Raw genomic sequence first — 15,732 nt, 5'->3', positions numbered from 1 at the left:
ACAACATGAAAAAGATATAGTCACACATTAGTTTATTCAAACACATCCGTACATACTCAGAAAAACTAAGTTCACTCAAGGCCAGGCCTTTAAGTAAGAGTGAAGAGCTGAGAACCAGAAAGCCCCACCTTGTTCTCATTCACTTTCCATAGCTTATTTTTTCACTATTAGTATCATTCTTTAGAATAAAGCTTTATCTTCAAAGTGCCACTTTTAAAATATATATAAAAATATATTATCAGGAAGAAGCAACATGTCAACTCATTGGCACACATAAAAACCCTCTAGAACATTAGCAACAGTATGTATTTGCATAGATTTCATTAAATCAGCTCAGAAAATAACATAGAAAAGGTAAATGATAGAGATGGTAGGGGTCGGGATAAAGGAGGCAACATTAGTTACTAGAGTAAGAAATACTAAAAACACTCTATTTCACAAATTTGCCTAGATCTGGTCTTTAATTTGTTAAGATAATATCTAAAAACTCTTAAAGAGAGTCCAGCAATAAACCATCAATCCCAGAGAAGCTGCCATCTTACATCTACTTAAATCTTACATCTAATGCCCTATATAGAAGGTTCAGCATTCACTAAGTATATACTCATGGTTTTATCAACACCTGGAGGCCAGCTCCCTTTTTTCAGGGAGCCATATGACAGATCTAACCATCCATCAAAGTCTGACCTTCTTACAGACCCACTGTAAAAGGACTTCACAGCTAGAAGCTTGCAGACCACCTTTGCTGAAGACACCACACTTCTGTATCAAGCTATTTGTAAGAACCCTATAAGAAATCAGAAAAAATCAATCAAGGTGACAAATAGAGTAAAGGAGTTGTAAGACATGAAAGAATAAAAATTAAAGAAATTCTTTCTCCCTATTTAGGCCCCCCTTCTCTCAACTCACAAAATAGAATAAAAAGAGCTCTTTAAAATGTCATCTCTTTTTTTGTCTTTATCCACTGTTTATTTCCTTGTTCCCTATTTCCTTTATTCACCATCTCCTCTCCATTTGCTATCCTTGATCTAGTTCACATCATTTTTCTTCACCTTTCTCTCTAACTCTCTCTTTCTCCTTTGAAGCACCTTACCTTGAGAAATTTAGGGCTGATCCATCTTCCCACCTCCAGCCAGAACGGTTTCTCAGACCAATCCAGTAAAAGTCATTATCGAAGAAACTTTTGAACAGGTTCTAAGGGAGAGATTGAAAATGATGAAAACAAAGTAAGAAAGATGCAGAAAACCAAAAAAGAGACCCAGTGTCATGGCCAAACAATTATTCTTTATGCCCTCTCTCATCACTATTATTATGGACAGAATGTTTGTGTTCCCCCCAAAACTGATATGTTGAATCTCCAACCCCCAATGTGATGGTATTTGGAGGTGGGGCCTTTGTGAGGTGATTAGGTCTAGTTGAGGTCATGAGGGTGTGGCCCTTATAATAAGAAGAGACCAGAGCTCAATCTCCCCCCACCCATTGAGGACACAATGAGAAGGTGGCTGTCTGCAAGCCAGAAGAAGGTTCTCCTCAGGAACTAAATCAGCCAGCACCTTTGTCTTGGAACTCCCAGCCCCAGAACTGTGAGACATAAATGTCTGTGGTTTAAGCCATCCAGTCTTACGGTACTTTGTTTTGGCAGTTCAAGCTGACAAACCGCCACCTACTCCAAATAACTACTCTTTTTTTAAACTCTAGTGCTAGAGATTTGTTGATTTCAGAGTGGAGCACTTCCTAGAATTGACCTTTATGTTTGTAATTGCGTTCTTATAACATGACAGATAAGATAAATATTACATCTCTACCTTCCATTGTGGCTTCCTCCTTGATTGGATGGAGCGCCTGATAGGTATTCAAATAACTTTGAACGATAAAAGCTAAATACTGCTGTAGAAGCAGTCATCTTTCTCATTGTCATTTAATACATAAATTATTAAGCCTAAAGCAATATACTTTTTTCTTTGTTCCCACTAAACTCCCATTTTCCAAGTTCTTGTCAATATTACATGTGACCAAAAAAAAAAAACAGATCTTAAAGAAGAAAGCTTTAGGTAAAGTTAAGTTGGCTATATCCTTTATATGTTCCATGCTACCCACTAGGACAGAGATAAGAGATTCTTTGCTCTGTGGAGTCTGACTTTCACATGAAGGAGTTTATATCCAAAGGAAATTGCCTCTATAAAGGAAATAAAATTAAAAAATTCCAGATTAATTTTGGTGTAGAATTTGGTGTTAGTATAATGAATATATTTTGCAACAAATGAAATATCACTTCAGATTTGAAAATTATTTTTGTTACAGTTTCACTGCGATGTTGAATACTCAATGTGGTATTAATGTAACAAGTACTCTGTTCATGAGCAAGAGGATAAAACTATTAGTCTAAAGACCAAAAAATTGGTGGAAAACCATTACACATAAAATAAGAAGCTAGAAGTTTGCATATGTTTTAGAGTATGAATGAATATACAAAGGCATTCATATGTGTCTTAACAGTATACCAAAGCCTCCTGGTTACATGTGGTGGGCAAGTATAAATGAGTGCAGTAGCATTCAGAGGCATTAATAACTAATGTCTCTGTGTGTCCAGCAAATATTGTATGTAAAATTAATGAGATAATTGCCTTCTCTTTACTTTTTATTCTAATTCCCTGAAATCACTGCAAATCCCTTGTGAAAGAAAATGGAAAACTAATAAGAAAGTATTTAAATAGTTTCTCTGTTCCTCCTATTTTGTTCCCAGAAAACTTGTTTTTTCGGTGTTTTTGTTTGATGGCTGGTTAGAGTTTGATCTGATAGATGTTAAAGAAAAAGACCATAACTTGTTCCCATGATCATTTCCTGACTGATCATTTGCTTCAAAAGCCTTCTTCCTGAGATTGGATTAAACATGGCGGAGTGAGAGACGTTCCCAGATCTCTCCCCTTGAAACAACAGTAAGCTGAACATTTAAAACTCAACAAAAAACACCCACACTGCACACCAGCACATCTGAGCGTGGGATCTGCGTGTAAGAGCTACCACAGGTCAGAACCCTGCGGGGGGGTCAGGCGGTGGACTGGAAGAAATAAAGGTGCTGCCTCTCGCAGCCAATGGAGCTCCCTGTAGGGGGAAAGGGAGGGGAGAACGAGGCTGGAGGCATCACTCTGCGTCTCTAGAGTTTCCTTTACTTGCTTGGAAACTTTCGTTAGCATAATTAAATGATTAAAGAGTTTCTCTTCTAAAGACAAGAGAGGCATAAAGCCTCTTTGCACTCCCAGTAAAGACACTAAAGGAAGTGTCTTAGTCAGTGTGGGCTGCCATAACAAATCACCACAGACTGGGTGACTGAAAACGTGGACATTCATTTCTTCCAGTTCTGAAGAATGGGAAGTCTGAGACTAAGGTGCCTGTAGATCTGGTGTCTGAGAACCTGCTTTCTGGTTCGCAGACGGCTGTCTTCTCATTGTATCCTCACATGGTGAAGAGCAGAGAGAGAGGGAAGCTCTCTCATGTCTAATTACATCTCCAAATACCGTCACATTGGGGATTAGGAATTCAACATATGAACTTGGGAGGAACACAAATATACAGTCTGCAATAGGGATAGAATAAGACTTTGGTGTTTTTTCTCATTTTCACAAAACCTCTGCTTTCTCTTCAGCAGGTTTCAATCATAGTTCCCACTGAGGACACAAGATTGTGGTGGCTTCAGATGAAGCACTAGAAAGGTCAGCACCACTTGTTTATCAATACTTCCTTCCTAAGTACTCTACCTCCTATGAGAGCTTTGTTCTCTCAAAGTATCCTGAGAACAATCATGTCTTATATTATTATGTATGGTACTTTAAGGTTTACAAAATCCCTTTCCATTCATTCTTCATTTCATTTGAAATGCTGGATATACAGTAAGACTTTTAGGAAAACAATCAAACACCATATGCTGGTGTTTAGCACTAGTTCTGCCCCTGCTATCTGAAGATGAACACATGGCTCAATCTGGCTGAGACTCGGTTTCCTTATGAGGATTTAGCTTAGATATTTACTAGGATTTTTTCCAGTTATAAAATTCTTGACAACCCTGGAAGGTAGGCAAATATTATCATCCTCATCTTTATAAATGAGGAAACTGATTCACCTGAGTGATAAGGCTTACTACCCAACGCTCCTTATTGAATAAACATACATGTTTCTCTCCCAGTGCTAAACTTTTGCATTATATCAGGCTCCCCCTTCTTAGTAATAAAAAAGATCACATTTTGTCCCTAATTCTTTCCTTCCAATGATTTCTCTTTTCACCTAGAATAAAATCTAAATGCCTAACCAAGTATTACAAGATCTTACATGATCTAGCCCCTCTCAACAATTTATTCACTTACTAGGTTCCAGCCTAATCCATGAGATTTCGTTCTGTTCTTTTAACATGCCAAGGTCATTTTTACTTCAGGGTTACATAGCTTTCTCTTTGCCTGGAATACCTTTCCTCTAGCTTTTTACATGGTTGTCATTTAGGTTTAAGTCTCAGCTCAAATGTTACCTCCTTAGAGAGCCCTTCCTTAATTGGTCAAAATCTAAAGTAGTACCTACATTCACTATTTATAACATAATGTTTCATTATGTTCAAGGCACATATCAACATATTTATTCATTTACTTGTTTGCTGTCTGTCTCTGACTAAAATGTACATATCATAATAGCAAGAATTCTTGTTTACTATTATATTCCCAGCACCTCAAAAAATATATGAAATTGTGTGCAGTAATATTTATAGAATTAAAAAATATAGTGTCAAGTCTTAGGCTGCAAGAGATTAAAACCTTTTGAACACAAACTCTGCATTTTTTACTTTACCCCTTTTGAGTACTTAATCATGTATGTTGGAAGTAGAAAATTAGACTAAAGAGTAAAAGAAGGGTGAGAGAAAAGAAATGATATCCTAACTTGCAATCATTCATGCATTTCTTAACCAACTTGCTTACAAGGGTTATTTAATTTGGGGAAAATGAGTTTTTTCTCATTTCTCCACTGGAATTATAAGAAAAACAAATCATTTCTTTCTTCCCCTCATTTCAAGGGGAGGGATGACAACTAATAGAGCACAGAAATAAACAGACTTGCTCAAAAACCTCAATTAGAGTCTGAAGAGCTAGAATTAGATAATGCAACTCACAAATTCCAGTCCTACACTTACTACTCTCAAGACCCACACAGTTCTAAGTCACTCCTTCTCACTGCTAAACCGGACAGTAAAAACTTTTACTGAATTGCTTTCACTTGAAAACCTTTCCCCTTGGAAGAAGACTTTAAAACCAGTGCAATTCCTATGTTCTAGGGACTCTTGGATAATGTATGTGTGTGCATGTGCGTGGGCGTGCGCGCGCGCGCGCGCGCGCGTGTGTGTGTGTGTGTGTGTGTGTGTGTGTAGAAGCAGTATAAAAGTATAAGCAGGGATGTTAACTCAGAACTCTTGGCCTGTGCCATATGATTTCAATTACATGTAAAATCTGAAAAACAAAATAAACAAACAAAACAGAAACTCATAGATACAGAGAACATTTCAAAGGTTGCCAGATGGAAGAGGGATTGGGAGTCGATGAAAAATAGGAAGGGATTAAGAAGTACAAATCAGTAGTTACAAAATAGTCATGGGGATATAAAGTACAGTGTAAAGAATCTAGTCGATAATATTGTAATAACAATGTACGGTAACAGATGGGTACTAGACTTGTTGGGTGATCACTTCATAAGTTATGTAAATGTCTAATCACTATGTTGTACATCTGAAACTAATATAATATTGTATGCCATCTGTCATGGAAAAATAAAACTTATTATTTAAAAAAAACTCTTGGCTTCTAGAGAGGGTATAAACTAGAGGGCTTAGGGGTTATGTCACTTTAGAGTTTGTAATATTTGGTTGTATTTTAGAGAGAAAAAAGTAAAACTTAAAAGCAAGATGAAGATAGAACTAAACAAATAAAATTATGTACATTTTCCTTTCTTTTTCTTTTTTCCTTTTTTTAAAGTTGATTTTATCACACACACACACACACACACATGCTTTTGCAAGTAATATTTTTAAATTGTAATTAAAATACTTTTATGACACAGAACATGCTCCTTAAACTTCCAAAATTAATATGGTTTATGGGATACATCTGTTATTTCAACCCATATGGAAGTAAACTAATAATACACTAAAGCTACTAAATTGGTCATATCTTTAATTGGCTAATGTAATTTTAGGGACTATATCCTAAAGAATGACCTCAAAAAGAAAAAAAACAATTCACATAAACATGCTTATAGCTGCATAAAATTGGAAATAAGTAAAAGTTTGTCTAAGAATATAAAAATAAGCAATAATTAAATAATACAAAATGTTTAAAAATAAATACCTAGAATAATTTAATGTTTGGAAAAAAGAATGAAAAAAATGCTATGTGATAAAAGCAGAATATAAATACAGGATATCCAAAAATCCTAGAAACATAAGATAAATGTATTTTTAAATAGCATGTCTGTTACATTTTCAAATAATATCATTAATGCTTTTCTTCAATCTCCAGAAACCTTGTCAGGTGAAGTAGCTGAAGAAACAAATGTAGTTATTAATGTGAAAACAGTATAACATAGAGCACCTATAAAGTCTAAAATCAACTGAATATATTGCTTTAAAGTTAGAGTTATTTCACCTGAGAACGTGTCTGGAGGTTGAATAAAAACACACTGAGCACACTACTTGAAAATTTAACTAACATACTATTTAAAAATAATTTTTCCTGTTTCTAGATTTTTTAGCTTTCCTGTAATAGTAAACATGCAGATGTATTATGAGATTGCAAAAGAAAATTTGACAGGCTACAAATTACTAGTTTCATATTAATAAGAATTTTCCCTTTAATGTTGCATATATGCACAATACTAAAAGTAAATAAGCCTTGCTCTGTAAACCAGTGCACTCTCTCAAAAAGAGAGTGAAAAACTGTTCATCAACAGATAAATGGATAAACAAAATGTGATGTATCCATATAATGAAATATTATTCAGTCTTAAAAAGGAATGAAATTCTGATACATGCTACAGTACAGATGACCTTGAAAGCATGCTAAGTGAAATAAGCCAGATAGAAAAGAACATAACAGGGAAACTCAGAGAGACAAAAAGTAGAATAGTGGTCACCAGGGGCTGGGGGAAGGAGATATGGGGAGTTATTGTTTAATGGGTACAGAGTTTCTGTTTGGGATGATGAAAACATTCTGGAGATAAATAATGGTGACAGTTGCACAACAAAGTGAATGTACTTAATGCCACTTAACCGTACACTTGAAAATGGCTAAATGCTAAATTTTATGGTATGCATATTTTGCCACATTTTTTTAAGTTAAGAAAAAAAAGATAGTGAGAGATATCCAAACTTATCACACCTACACTTGGTGTGAAGTTCATACTGTCTGCTTGAACTATTTATGAAGAAAAGGTGACAAAAGACACACACATTACCAAACTATGAAGACCTCCAGAGTAAGACAATTCTCCTCCTATCTGCTCTGTGTTTCTGGCCACTTCTTTCAATCTTCTGACATATTTCAGATTTCCTCATAAGGGAAATAATTCAACAAGTCACAATTTACTCTGTGATACTTATTTTACTGAAATTTCATGTCTTGGAAGACAGAAGAGAAAATCAAAAGTTATTTGGACTCTAGGCTTTATTTTGAGTGATAAGAAGAATTAAAGTAGAAAAAAAGAAAAACTAAAATTAAGTGATTCCTAGTATATTAAAGAAATTTCCGTATAGACTTTCTCACTTAATACTCATAACAATTCTGGGAATTTTTTCTCCATTTAATACACGAAGATGTTGAGAGAGAGGTTTTAAAAATTGCTGAAATTCACATAGTAAATAATGTAGTAAAAACAAACTCATGATTGTCAGAAAGAAACTAAGCTCTTCCCATTACCTGATTCTACTTTAAAATATGGGGGAAGTCTACAGCCATGCCACCCTGAACATGCCCGATCTCATCTGATCTCGGAAGCTAAGCAGAGTCGGGCCTGGTTAGTACTTGGATGGGAGACCATCTAGGAAGACCAGGTGCTGTAGGCATTGAAAAATAATTAATTAATTGATTGATTAATTAATTACTTAGAATATGGGGGGAAGTGACCAAGTTGCCATAGTGTTCATATCATAGCCTCCAAAGGAAAAAACCTTGCATATAATTAAACATAAACCCTAAATATAAGAAAAGTCAATATCAAAAGTCAGAGAGAGATAGAGACAATCCCAAAGTCATAAATTCTAAGGGAAGATGGTTAAAGGTAAATGAGAGGTCATTAAAACAACTAAGTTTGATGATATAATCTCAAGTTATGGTAATGAGGAAGAAAGATGTTATAGGCTGAGAAGCATCAGGCTAAATTTAAAGAAACCAAAATATTTTCACAGTGAACTCTCTAGTAAATGTGTATTTTAAAATAATACATCAACAACTCTAAGAAACAAATATTAACATTCAAAATGAATTGAGCTTTGTGTAGGAAAAAAATGACAAAAATCAAGAATTTGAAAATATCTAAAGCTCTAGATCCAAAGAGCAAGAAGAACAACAAAGGTCAGATACTATATTGTAAACAGAACACTGAGGAAATAGCAGAGCAAGTCAGTTTCAATATTTTTATTTTCTCAAAAATAAATCTTGAAGTCCAAGATAAATAAAAAGAGATGATAAGTAAGCATCTCATTATTTTAAATATATTCAGCTCCTAATGGTCATATAGGGTACATTCCAGATTTCAAATTCGAATAATTTTTTAAACATGTATAGAAAAGAAAAAGCACCAGAAGACAACTAATTTGAAAAGTTATGTCGTTTTTTAGCCCACACAAGATGGGTTCTGGAAGCTTTCAAATGCAATATTTCTGTAAGTGACTTTACAAGGTAGGCAAACGTGGAGTTTCAAATCTGTCTCTGCAAAAATAAAAAGAAAGAGGAGAAGGAGAAGGAGGGAAAAAACCGGCTCTGCCAGATATGTAATTTTAGACTTGATAATTAACTCTTCTGAATTTTATTCATTCATCGGTGAAATAGAGGTGTTGAATTCTACTTTGTCTGATATGTTATGAAGATGAAGAATAATATACATAAAATACCTGGCATATAGCAGGTGCTCAGTGCATGATAGTTCCATTATTATTATTATTATTATTATTATTATTATTATTATTATTATTCGCTCTGCTGTAACTGGTCTAACATAGAGGTGGACTATAGATACGTATCTTACTGAAAGATGACTATTTAACGGCATGAGATGGATACATCTTATAGCCTTGTAACCTCTAGTATATAGCAACCTAATTCCTTAGCAGTACTCTCGACCAGTGAATTGCCAGTTTGAAAAAATTCATATGCTCTTTTGGTAGCTGTTCAAACCTAGTATGATACTACGTCCATCAAGCACACCTTAACATAGTATGTAGATCTTCCCTTGAGAATCTGTATATTCTATTGCGTGTTTACCATCCAAAGTCCAGTTTCCTTCAGCTACCATATATTTGATCCCTTTTACCCACTTTATCCTCTCCCTACCCCCCTATATTTGACCTCCTTTATCCCGTCTACCTCCCCGCTCCTCCTCCACCTCCCTACCCTCTGGTAACAACTAGTCTATAGTCCATGTCCACGAGTCTCTGTTTGTCCTGTTCATAATGTGCCCTTTAAGTAGATTTGTATTTCAGGTCTAATTCCTCTCTGCAATATTCACCATCCTTCCACCTCCAACACACACACACACACACACACACACACACACACACACACAAACACACCTATAAGAATATCTAGGTTTCTATAACTAAGGGTTTGGGGGTAAAGCAAGGAAAGGGGAAGGAGTGGGGAAGGAGTGAGGAAGGAAAGGAGAAGGAGAGGAAAGAAGGCAGGGATAGAGGATGAGGAAAGAAGGGAAAGAAAGAGGAGAGAGGAGAGAAAAAGAAGGATATTCCTTTTGTTCTTCACAAGAGGATACATGCTACATTTGAACAGCATTCACCAAGGAAACAACCTACATTTGCTAAATGTTTGCATTTACCATTTCCTGGTAGTTTGTAAACATAAGGAGATGTGAGTCTTCGGCTAAGCAGAATTCCAGACTAGAATTCCAGTTCTTTTTCTCCACTGAGAAGTAATAACAATGGTTACCATACCCCATCCAGGAGTCTGGGCAGTTATGACAGCTGTCACAAGTAGAGTACTTGCAACCTAGGGAGGAAGAGAACCTGGTTGACATCTTGATTGACCACTCTGTCTTGGAAATAAAATGAGGGATAAAATGGAATATGGTGGTCCCAGTGTTTTCCTGCCGCACCACCTTTCAAATTAAGGTTTAGAGAAACACACAATAATGCATGGCCTCAAATTAAATACCTCACAATGTCCAGCTCCAACACTACTACTGTACATTCCACTAAGCAGGGATATGACAACCACTAAAGGAGCAGGGAAGAAAATGAGAACAATCTGGCTGAACTCTGTGGAGCGAATACATTACTTGTTCTAGAGATCTTTAAGCACATGTGATTAATACATACCAAAAAAAGATAACTGTGCATTTACATGATATGTGTCAGTGTACTGTCTATGTAGGCTCAGTGTCTACATTGTATAACTGCATACATTGCTTAAATCAGACAGAATCTTTCAGAATGCCCAACCTAAATTTGATACCACATAATAGCACAGAAGAAAAGGACAGAAACTAGAAAAAGCAAACTCAATTATAATGAATTGTTTATTTTTTAATCACAAATGCGAATGTATATTATTATTGGAAATTGGATAAAAGACCATATTTCAGCAAAAAGAATTTACTTTAGATATTAAAAAAAGATTTTCTGACAGAGAAGGGTATCAGATACTAAAATGAAAAGTGATACAATTCTCCTCACTGAGCCCTTTTTGAATACAGGGCTCATTCCTTTAAAAAGGTTGGATTACAGTTCTGTGAAAATAAAAGGGAACTGAATAAACTTTCAAGGTAATTTCAAGCAAGATTTTATAATTTTATTGATTTCCTACTCCAATGAAACACTTGTATAAACTCATCATAAGCACAATTCCACAGTGAGCAAGAATGAGCCATTACATCAAGTGAGCACATGTGTAGACATATAATTTAAAAATCTATTATGTACTGTGGATGAAGAAGACGTTCTATGGAAAGTAACCTCACAGGGTGAATTGATCACAAATTCCTAACTGAGCAGGTCTTGGTGGGCAGTCATGCCCCAGGCCTGTAAATTCTTTAGTAAAAGATTTTAAAACAAGCTCTGTCCATTGTTCTTGTGTCTAGGTTAATACACCTTTGAAATGCTAAAAATAATATCCCTCAAAGGAGTAACCATCTTCAAGAGAGCACATAAACTTAGCTATCGTGTAATCCAATTCCTGCTTTGATTTCTGTCACCTTTATGTAATTTTCCTTCTGTTCCCTCCTTAATTTCAAATACGTAAAAGAAACTGCAAATCGTCACTCTCTGGAGCATTTGAGATCTTGTTTCCTGGCAATTGTCGTCAGTTTGGCTCAAATAAACTCTAATAAAAATTCTCTGCAGGTTTGGATGTTTCTTATGTCAACAATGTCTATTCTAGATTCAGGAATTAAGAAGTGGGAGAAGTAGTCCTTTTTAATGTAAAGATTAGACAACTTTTCTATGGGAAGCCCCGACATGGAAGCAATTTAGGGTTCTAGAGATTGAGCTTAAAGTTGACACCTTATAGATTTGTGCTTTTTCCATAAACTGTGACATTACCCGGCCCAAATGAGAAATTTCCAACTTCTCTAGGAGTCTCTTTTTGTTAAAGGTAGGAGATGGGTCTGAGGTAAAGGTCCTGGAGTTGAACCCTTAGCATCTTAGTAAATAATCTCTATAACCTGTCACTAACAATCATTCCCCAGATAACAGAAATCTAAATTAGGACTCTGGACTGTGAAACAATAAACTGTAGGCCTTCTGGATTCTCATATTTAAGGACCCGGAAGAACTAAACCTAGAAAAGTTCATTTTAAAAAATATGGAAGTTCTCTAATTGAAAAAATATCAGAATGTGTTTAATTAAATTATGATATATCTATTATGTAAAAAGTTAAACATAACTAATATTATAATTCGATTATCATGATAAATATGGTAGTAGGTAGGAAAATGTTTATGACACAATATAGAAAAAGCAATGTACAAAATTATACTAAGTATTCAATGATTAGAACTATTGCCAGGCTTACTTTTAAAAAACAAAAGTGGGGATATTTTAGAGGACTTGACTGAAGTTCTGTTAAGAGAATAAATACATATACAAAATTCCTATAGTCAAAGACTAGGAGGCTATATCCAGGAAATAATGTGTAGAAGTAGTGATTTATTTTGTTGGAATTATTTTTTATTTTTCAATTTTCTGTTATCTTATATTGCTTTTATAGGACAAAATGGATAGATGAAAGGTTAATTTTTGTTTAAGTTAGCACTTACTCTGGCACAGAATCCATTTGAACAGCAGCAGACTCATAAGAATGGTACTCAGAAGCCCCAAAGCTATTGCCACATAGCATGACAGCGGGCACCTAGAAGAGGCTGCAAAAACAGAATCCAAAGCAAATCCTGAGTCAGAATAAAAGTTGAAGGAAAAGAAAAGGTCAGGGAAGAATATCTGAGATCTTGAAGCAATGTGGTCTAGTAGGAACTGAGACCCAGGCCCTAAGATTCCTTTCCTGGATCCGCAAGGGACTTACTCTAAAATCTAGAGTAACCACCCACATCTTTATCAAGGAATATACTATGTTTATCAAGTTAAGAATACTTTTTTCCTTTGGATATTGGGGCTTACACAGTCTCACATTTAAAGGTAAACATAACCTCTTTGGAGGACAATGCGGCACTGTCAACCAAAATTGCGAAGACATTTACTCTTTGACTCAGCAATTTCTCTTTGAGAAATTATTCCTACAGATTCTCAGACATGTGCAAAATGTCATTATTTTGTAGGAAGAAAAGAGTGAATTCAACCTCAATGTCTATCCACAAAAGATCAGTCAAACACATTTTGATATATCCATAAATTGAATATGCAGCTTCTAATACAGGAATAAAGATGTGCTTTTTTTTTTTTTTCATGGCAATGGAGTGATTGTCAAGATAGTTAAGAAAAAAAATAATTCTGTACAGCATGTATGCTAATATATCTGGAAGTAGACATAAAATGTGATAATGCTGTTTGCCTCTGGGGAGGGGAAATGGATCACTAGGGACAGAGATAAAAGGGAGATTTTTTTACTTTCTTTTCTCTTGTACCGTTCAAATTTTGAACCAGGTGATGTATATGTGTTCAAAGCTTAAATAAATAAAATTTCAATAAAAATAAAATAACCTACATCTCAGAAGTGCTTTTTAAACTGTTATTAGAAGAGCAGTGAGTTTAGGTTGATATTACTTTTAAGGATGGGACACAACTTTATATTAACTATGTTACCTATATCTAAGAATGCTATTTTCACTTGGAAAATGCAAAAGACTTTTTACCCAGATGTTTATTTCAAAACTGTAATGGTCTCACAGTCTGATAGAATAGGAGTTATATGTAAAGAGCAAAAATCTGTAAAGTAAGTTATTTATGTTCTAGTTTTGACTGCTTTATTTGGAAAGTAAAAAATTAATTTGTCCATTTGGTCTTCACTTTCCTATTTAAATTTCTTTCTTCAAAGAAAGAAATTCATAATGAGAGATACCTTTAAAATGAGAGAGTACTGCATAATACATATTTGGACTGATAAATCCAAAAACAGCATTCCAGTGACATAAAAATATACATTTACACTATAGAAGAATATTTAATGAAATGTTGATTTTAGATGTTAAGCAAAATAAAAAAAGATATCAAAATATACTTGTATTTGTGTAAAGACAATCTAATTTTAAAAGTTAAGTAAAACAAAGTTTTAAAATTTATTTTCTTTTTTCCTTTTTTATTTATTTATTTTTTAATTGAAGAAATGATTTAAATTTTTTTTTCTTTTTTTTTCTTTTCCCCCGCTACCGCCTTCCTCCCCCTCCCTGTTACCATCTGGCAACCACTAGTTTAAAATTTGTTTTAAAAATATATATATTAAAAGCCACTTAGTAAAGTATATAGAGTCAGCATAGAAAGGTAAAAATGTATCAAATAGTAATAATGATGATTGTCATGTTTTAAAATTATTAGTGATTTTGATTTTCTTATATCTACACACTTAGTTTCCCTATTTTCTATAATGAACATGTAATTCTTTCATTAAAAGATTTTTAATGTCACTTTAGAGATCCTAATCTATTTTCCCATTTCCAAGTAGAGTACCCTGGAAAACTGGGGTAAGAATAAACACACTGGCAGTAAATAAGAATGTACAATGTGCACTGTATATAAATTTAAAAAATGCTTGCCTAGAAATCAAATAATTATACTCAACTTTCAACTTATCACAGTTGTGTGACCTTGCACTTATACTTTAAAATACACATTCTTTTTGACTTAATATTTCTATTGGTTAAAAATTAACACTGACATAATCCAAAAGAAGGAAAATTATACACAAATAAAAATGTCCAATGCTATATAATTTATGATAATAGAAATCTAAATGTTCATGTATACTGGATTGATTTAACAAATTATAACATTTTAAAGGACAACATTAAAATTATAATAATAAGATTATGCAGTAAACATGGAGAAAGCTTCTGGAGCTACCCTAAAAAAAACATACCTTATGAGAGTTTACTGTTTAAGATATAAAATCAAATATTAACTTTGGTGCTTATGCTATTATCTGCCTGTCTCATAAAGTGTTCTCTCAGGGCTCTATGTAGAAGTAGTTCGTTTCCTCTTCAAATACCCAAAGAGTCACAGGGACTTCTTATCTGTGGCATTCTTGATAGCCCTGTCACATTCGGGTACAACACTGTGGAGGGAAAGACCTAAATATGAGAATCAATTTCTTTTCTGATAAAATATTACTATTACCCATTAGCAAAATTATTGTTGCCCTTCTCATTTCATACCCATAAAAACTGAGCTACCTCGTATTTAAACAGCTGGTTTACTCCAAACTCTACTAAAGAGATAACATGCTCCCAATGAAGTTCTTGCTTTAGTACAGGAACAATAAAGAATAACAGAACTGCTGACAGCTGGGGTTTCCTAGATGAGATCGTAGACATGAATGGTTAGAATTTACCTGAGACCTAAGATCAGACCTGGACCATATACCAGGTTTTCATATCCAACTCTGGACTTCAAACTAAACCTAAAGTATTCCCTCAAATGACCCTCAAGTTTTCTGTATCCTCTACTCCAAGTGTATTCTGCCATCCTTTCATCTTTTAGCCTCGGTAACTAAACACAGTTTTCCATAATAATTTGGTCGACTCACCTTTTTGTTGTGGTCTGTAGTCACTCTGGGTTTGGGGTGCAGCAGACAATTCTAATGGAGAATAAATAGTATTGTCAATCATCTCCATCTCTTTCGCTTGAGAGAATAAAATTACAGTAGTGCGAGGAAACATGTACCAGTGAGGAAACAGCCCAATCTGTCAACTGCGAGCAGGAAACTTGAAGGTTTGTTTAAAAAAAAAAAAAATGGTCCAGCATGACAAAAACAAAAAAAAAATTTTCAGGAAATGATTCAAATTCTGGGGCCGCTTATAGAAATTAATATTGT

At 34.5% G+C, this 15,732-nt stretch overlaps 1 protein-coding gene and 1 non-coding gene across 2 annotated transcripts; one reads left to right on the top strand and one right to left on the bottom strand.

Annotated features, from left to right (window-relative positions):
- Positions 1 to 536: 536 nt before the first annotated feature.
- Positions 537 to 15,582, bottom strand: KLRG1 (killer cell lectin like receptor G1). The gene is made up of 5 exons (XM_006914685.1): positions 15,445 to 15,582; positions 12,512 to 12,613; positions 10,075 to 10,244; positions 1,094 to 1,194; positions 537 to 787 (listed from the first exon to the last, which is right to left on the bottom strand). Exons 1-5 carry the CDS (start codon positions 15,575 to 15,577, stop codon positions 676 to 678), a joined length of 618 nt encoding a protein of 205 aa, XP_006914747.1. The 5' UTR covers positions 15,578 to 15,582; the 3' UTR covers positions 537 to 675.
- On the top strand, positions 7,971 to 8,089 carry LOC112481898. Its single transcript, XR_003047125.1, has one exon. It is a non-coding gene; the product is annotated as a 5S ribosomal RNA (ribosomal RNA).
- Positions 15,583 to 15,732: the final 150 nt, after the last annotated feature.

This window comes from Pteropus alecto, unplaced genomic scaffold (assembly GCF_000325575.1).
Source record: "Pteropus alecto unplaced genomic scaffold, ASM32557v1 scaffold94, whole genome shotgun sequence".
Taxonomy (NCBI): domain Eukaryota; kingdom Metazoa; phylum Chordata; class Mammalia; order Chiroptera; family Pteropodidae; genus Pteropus; species Pteropus alecto.
The sequence above is the reverse complement of the archived record's forward strand: the minus strand, read 5'-3'. Positions and strand labels throughout refer to the sequence as shown.

What these genes read in the sequence shown, in the direction of transcription:
- KLRG1 (XM_006914685.1), bottom strand. Translation starts at nt 15,577, where the DNA reads ATGTTTCCTCGCACTACTGTAATTTTATTCTCTCAAGCGAAAGAGATG. An exon ending in CTACAGACCACAACAAAAAG is followed by an intron (nt 12,614 to 15,444) that starts GTGAGTCGACCA and finishes CTGTTTTTGCAG; the next exon opens with CCTCTTCTAGGTGCCCGCTG. An exon ending in TCAGCCCTAAATTTCTCAAG is followed by an intron (nt 788 to 1,093) that starts GTAAGGTGCTTC and finishes GATTTCTTATAG; the next exon opens with GGTTCTTACAAATAGCTTGA.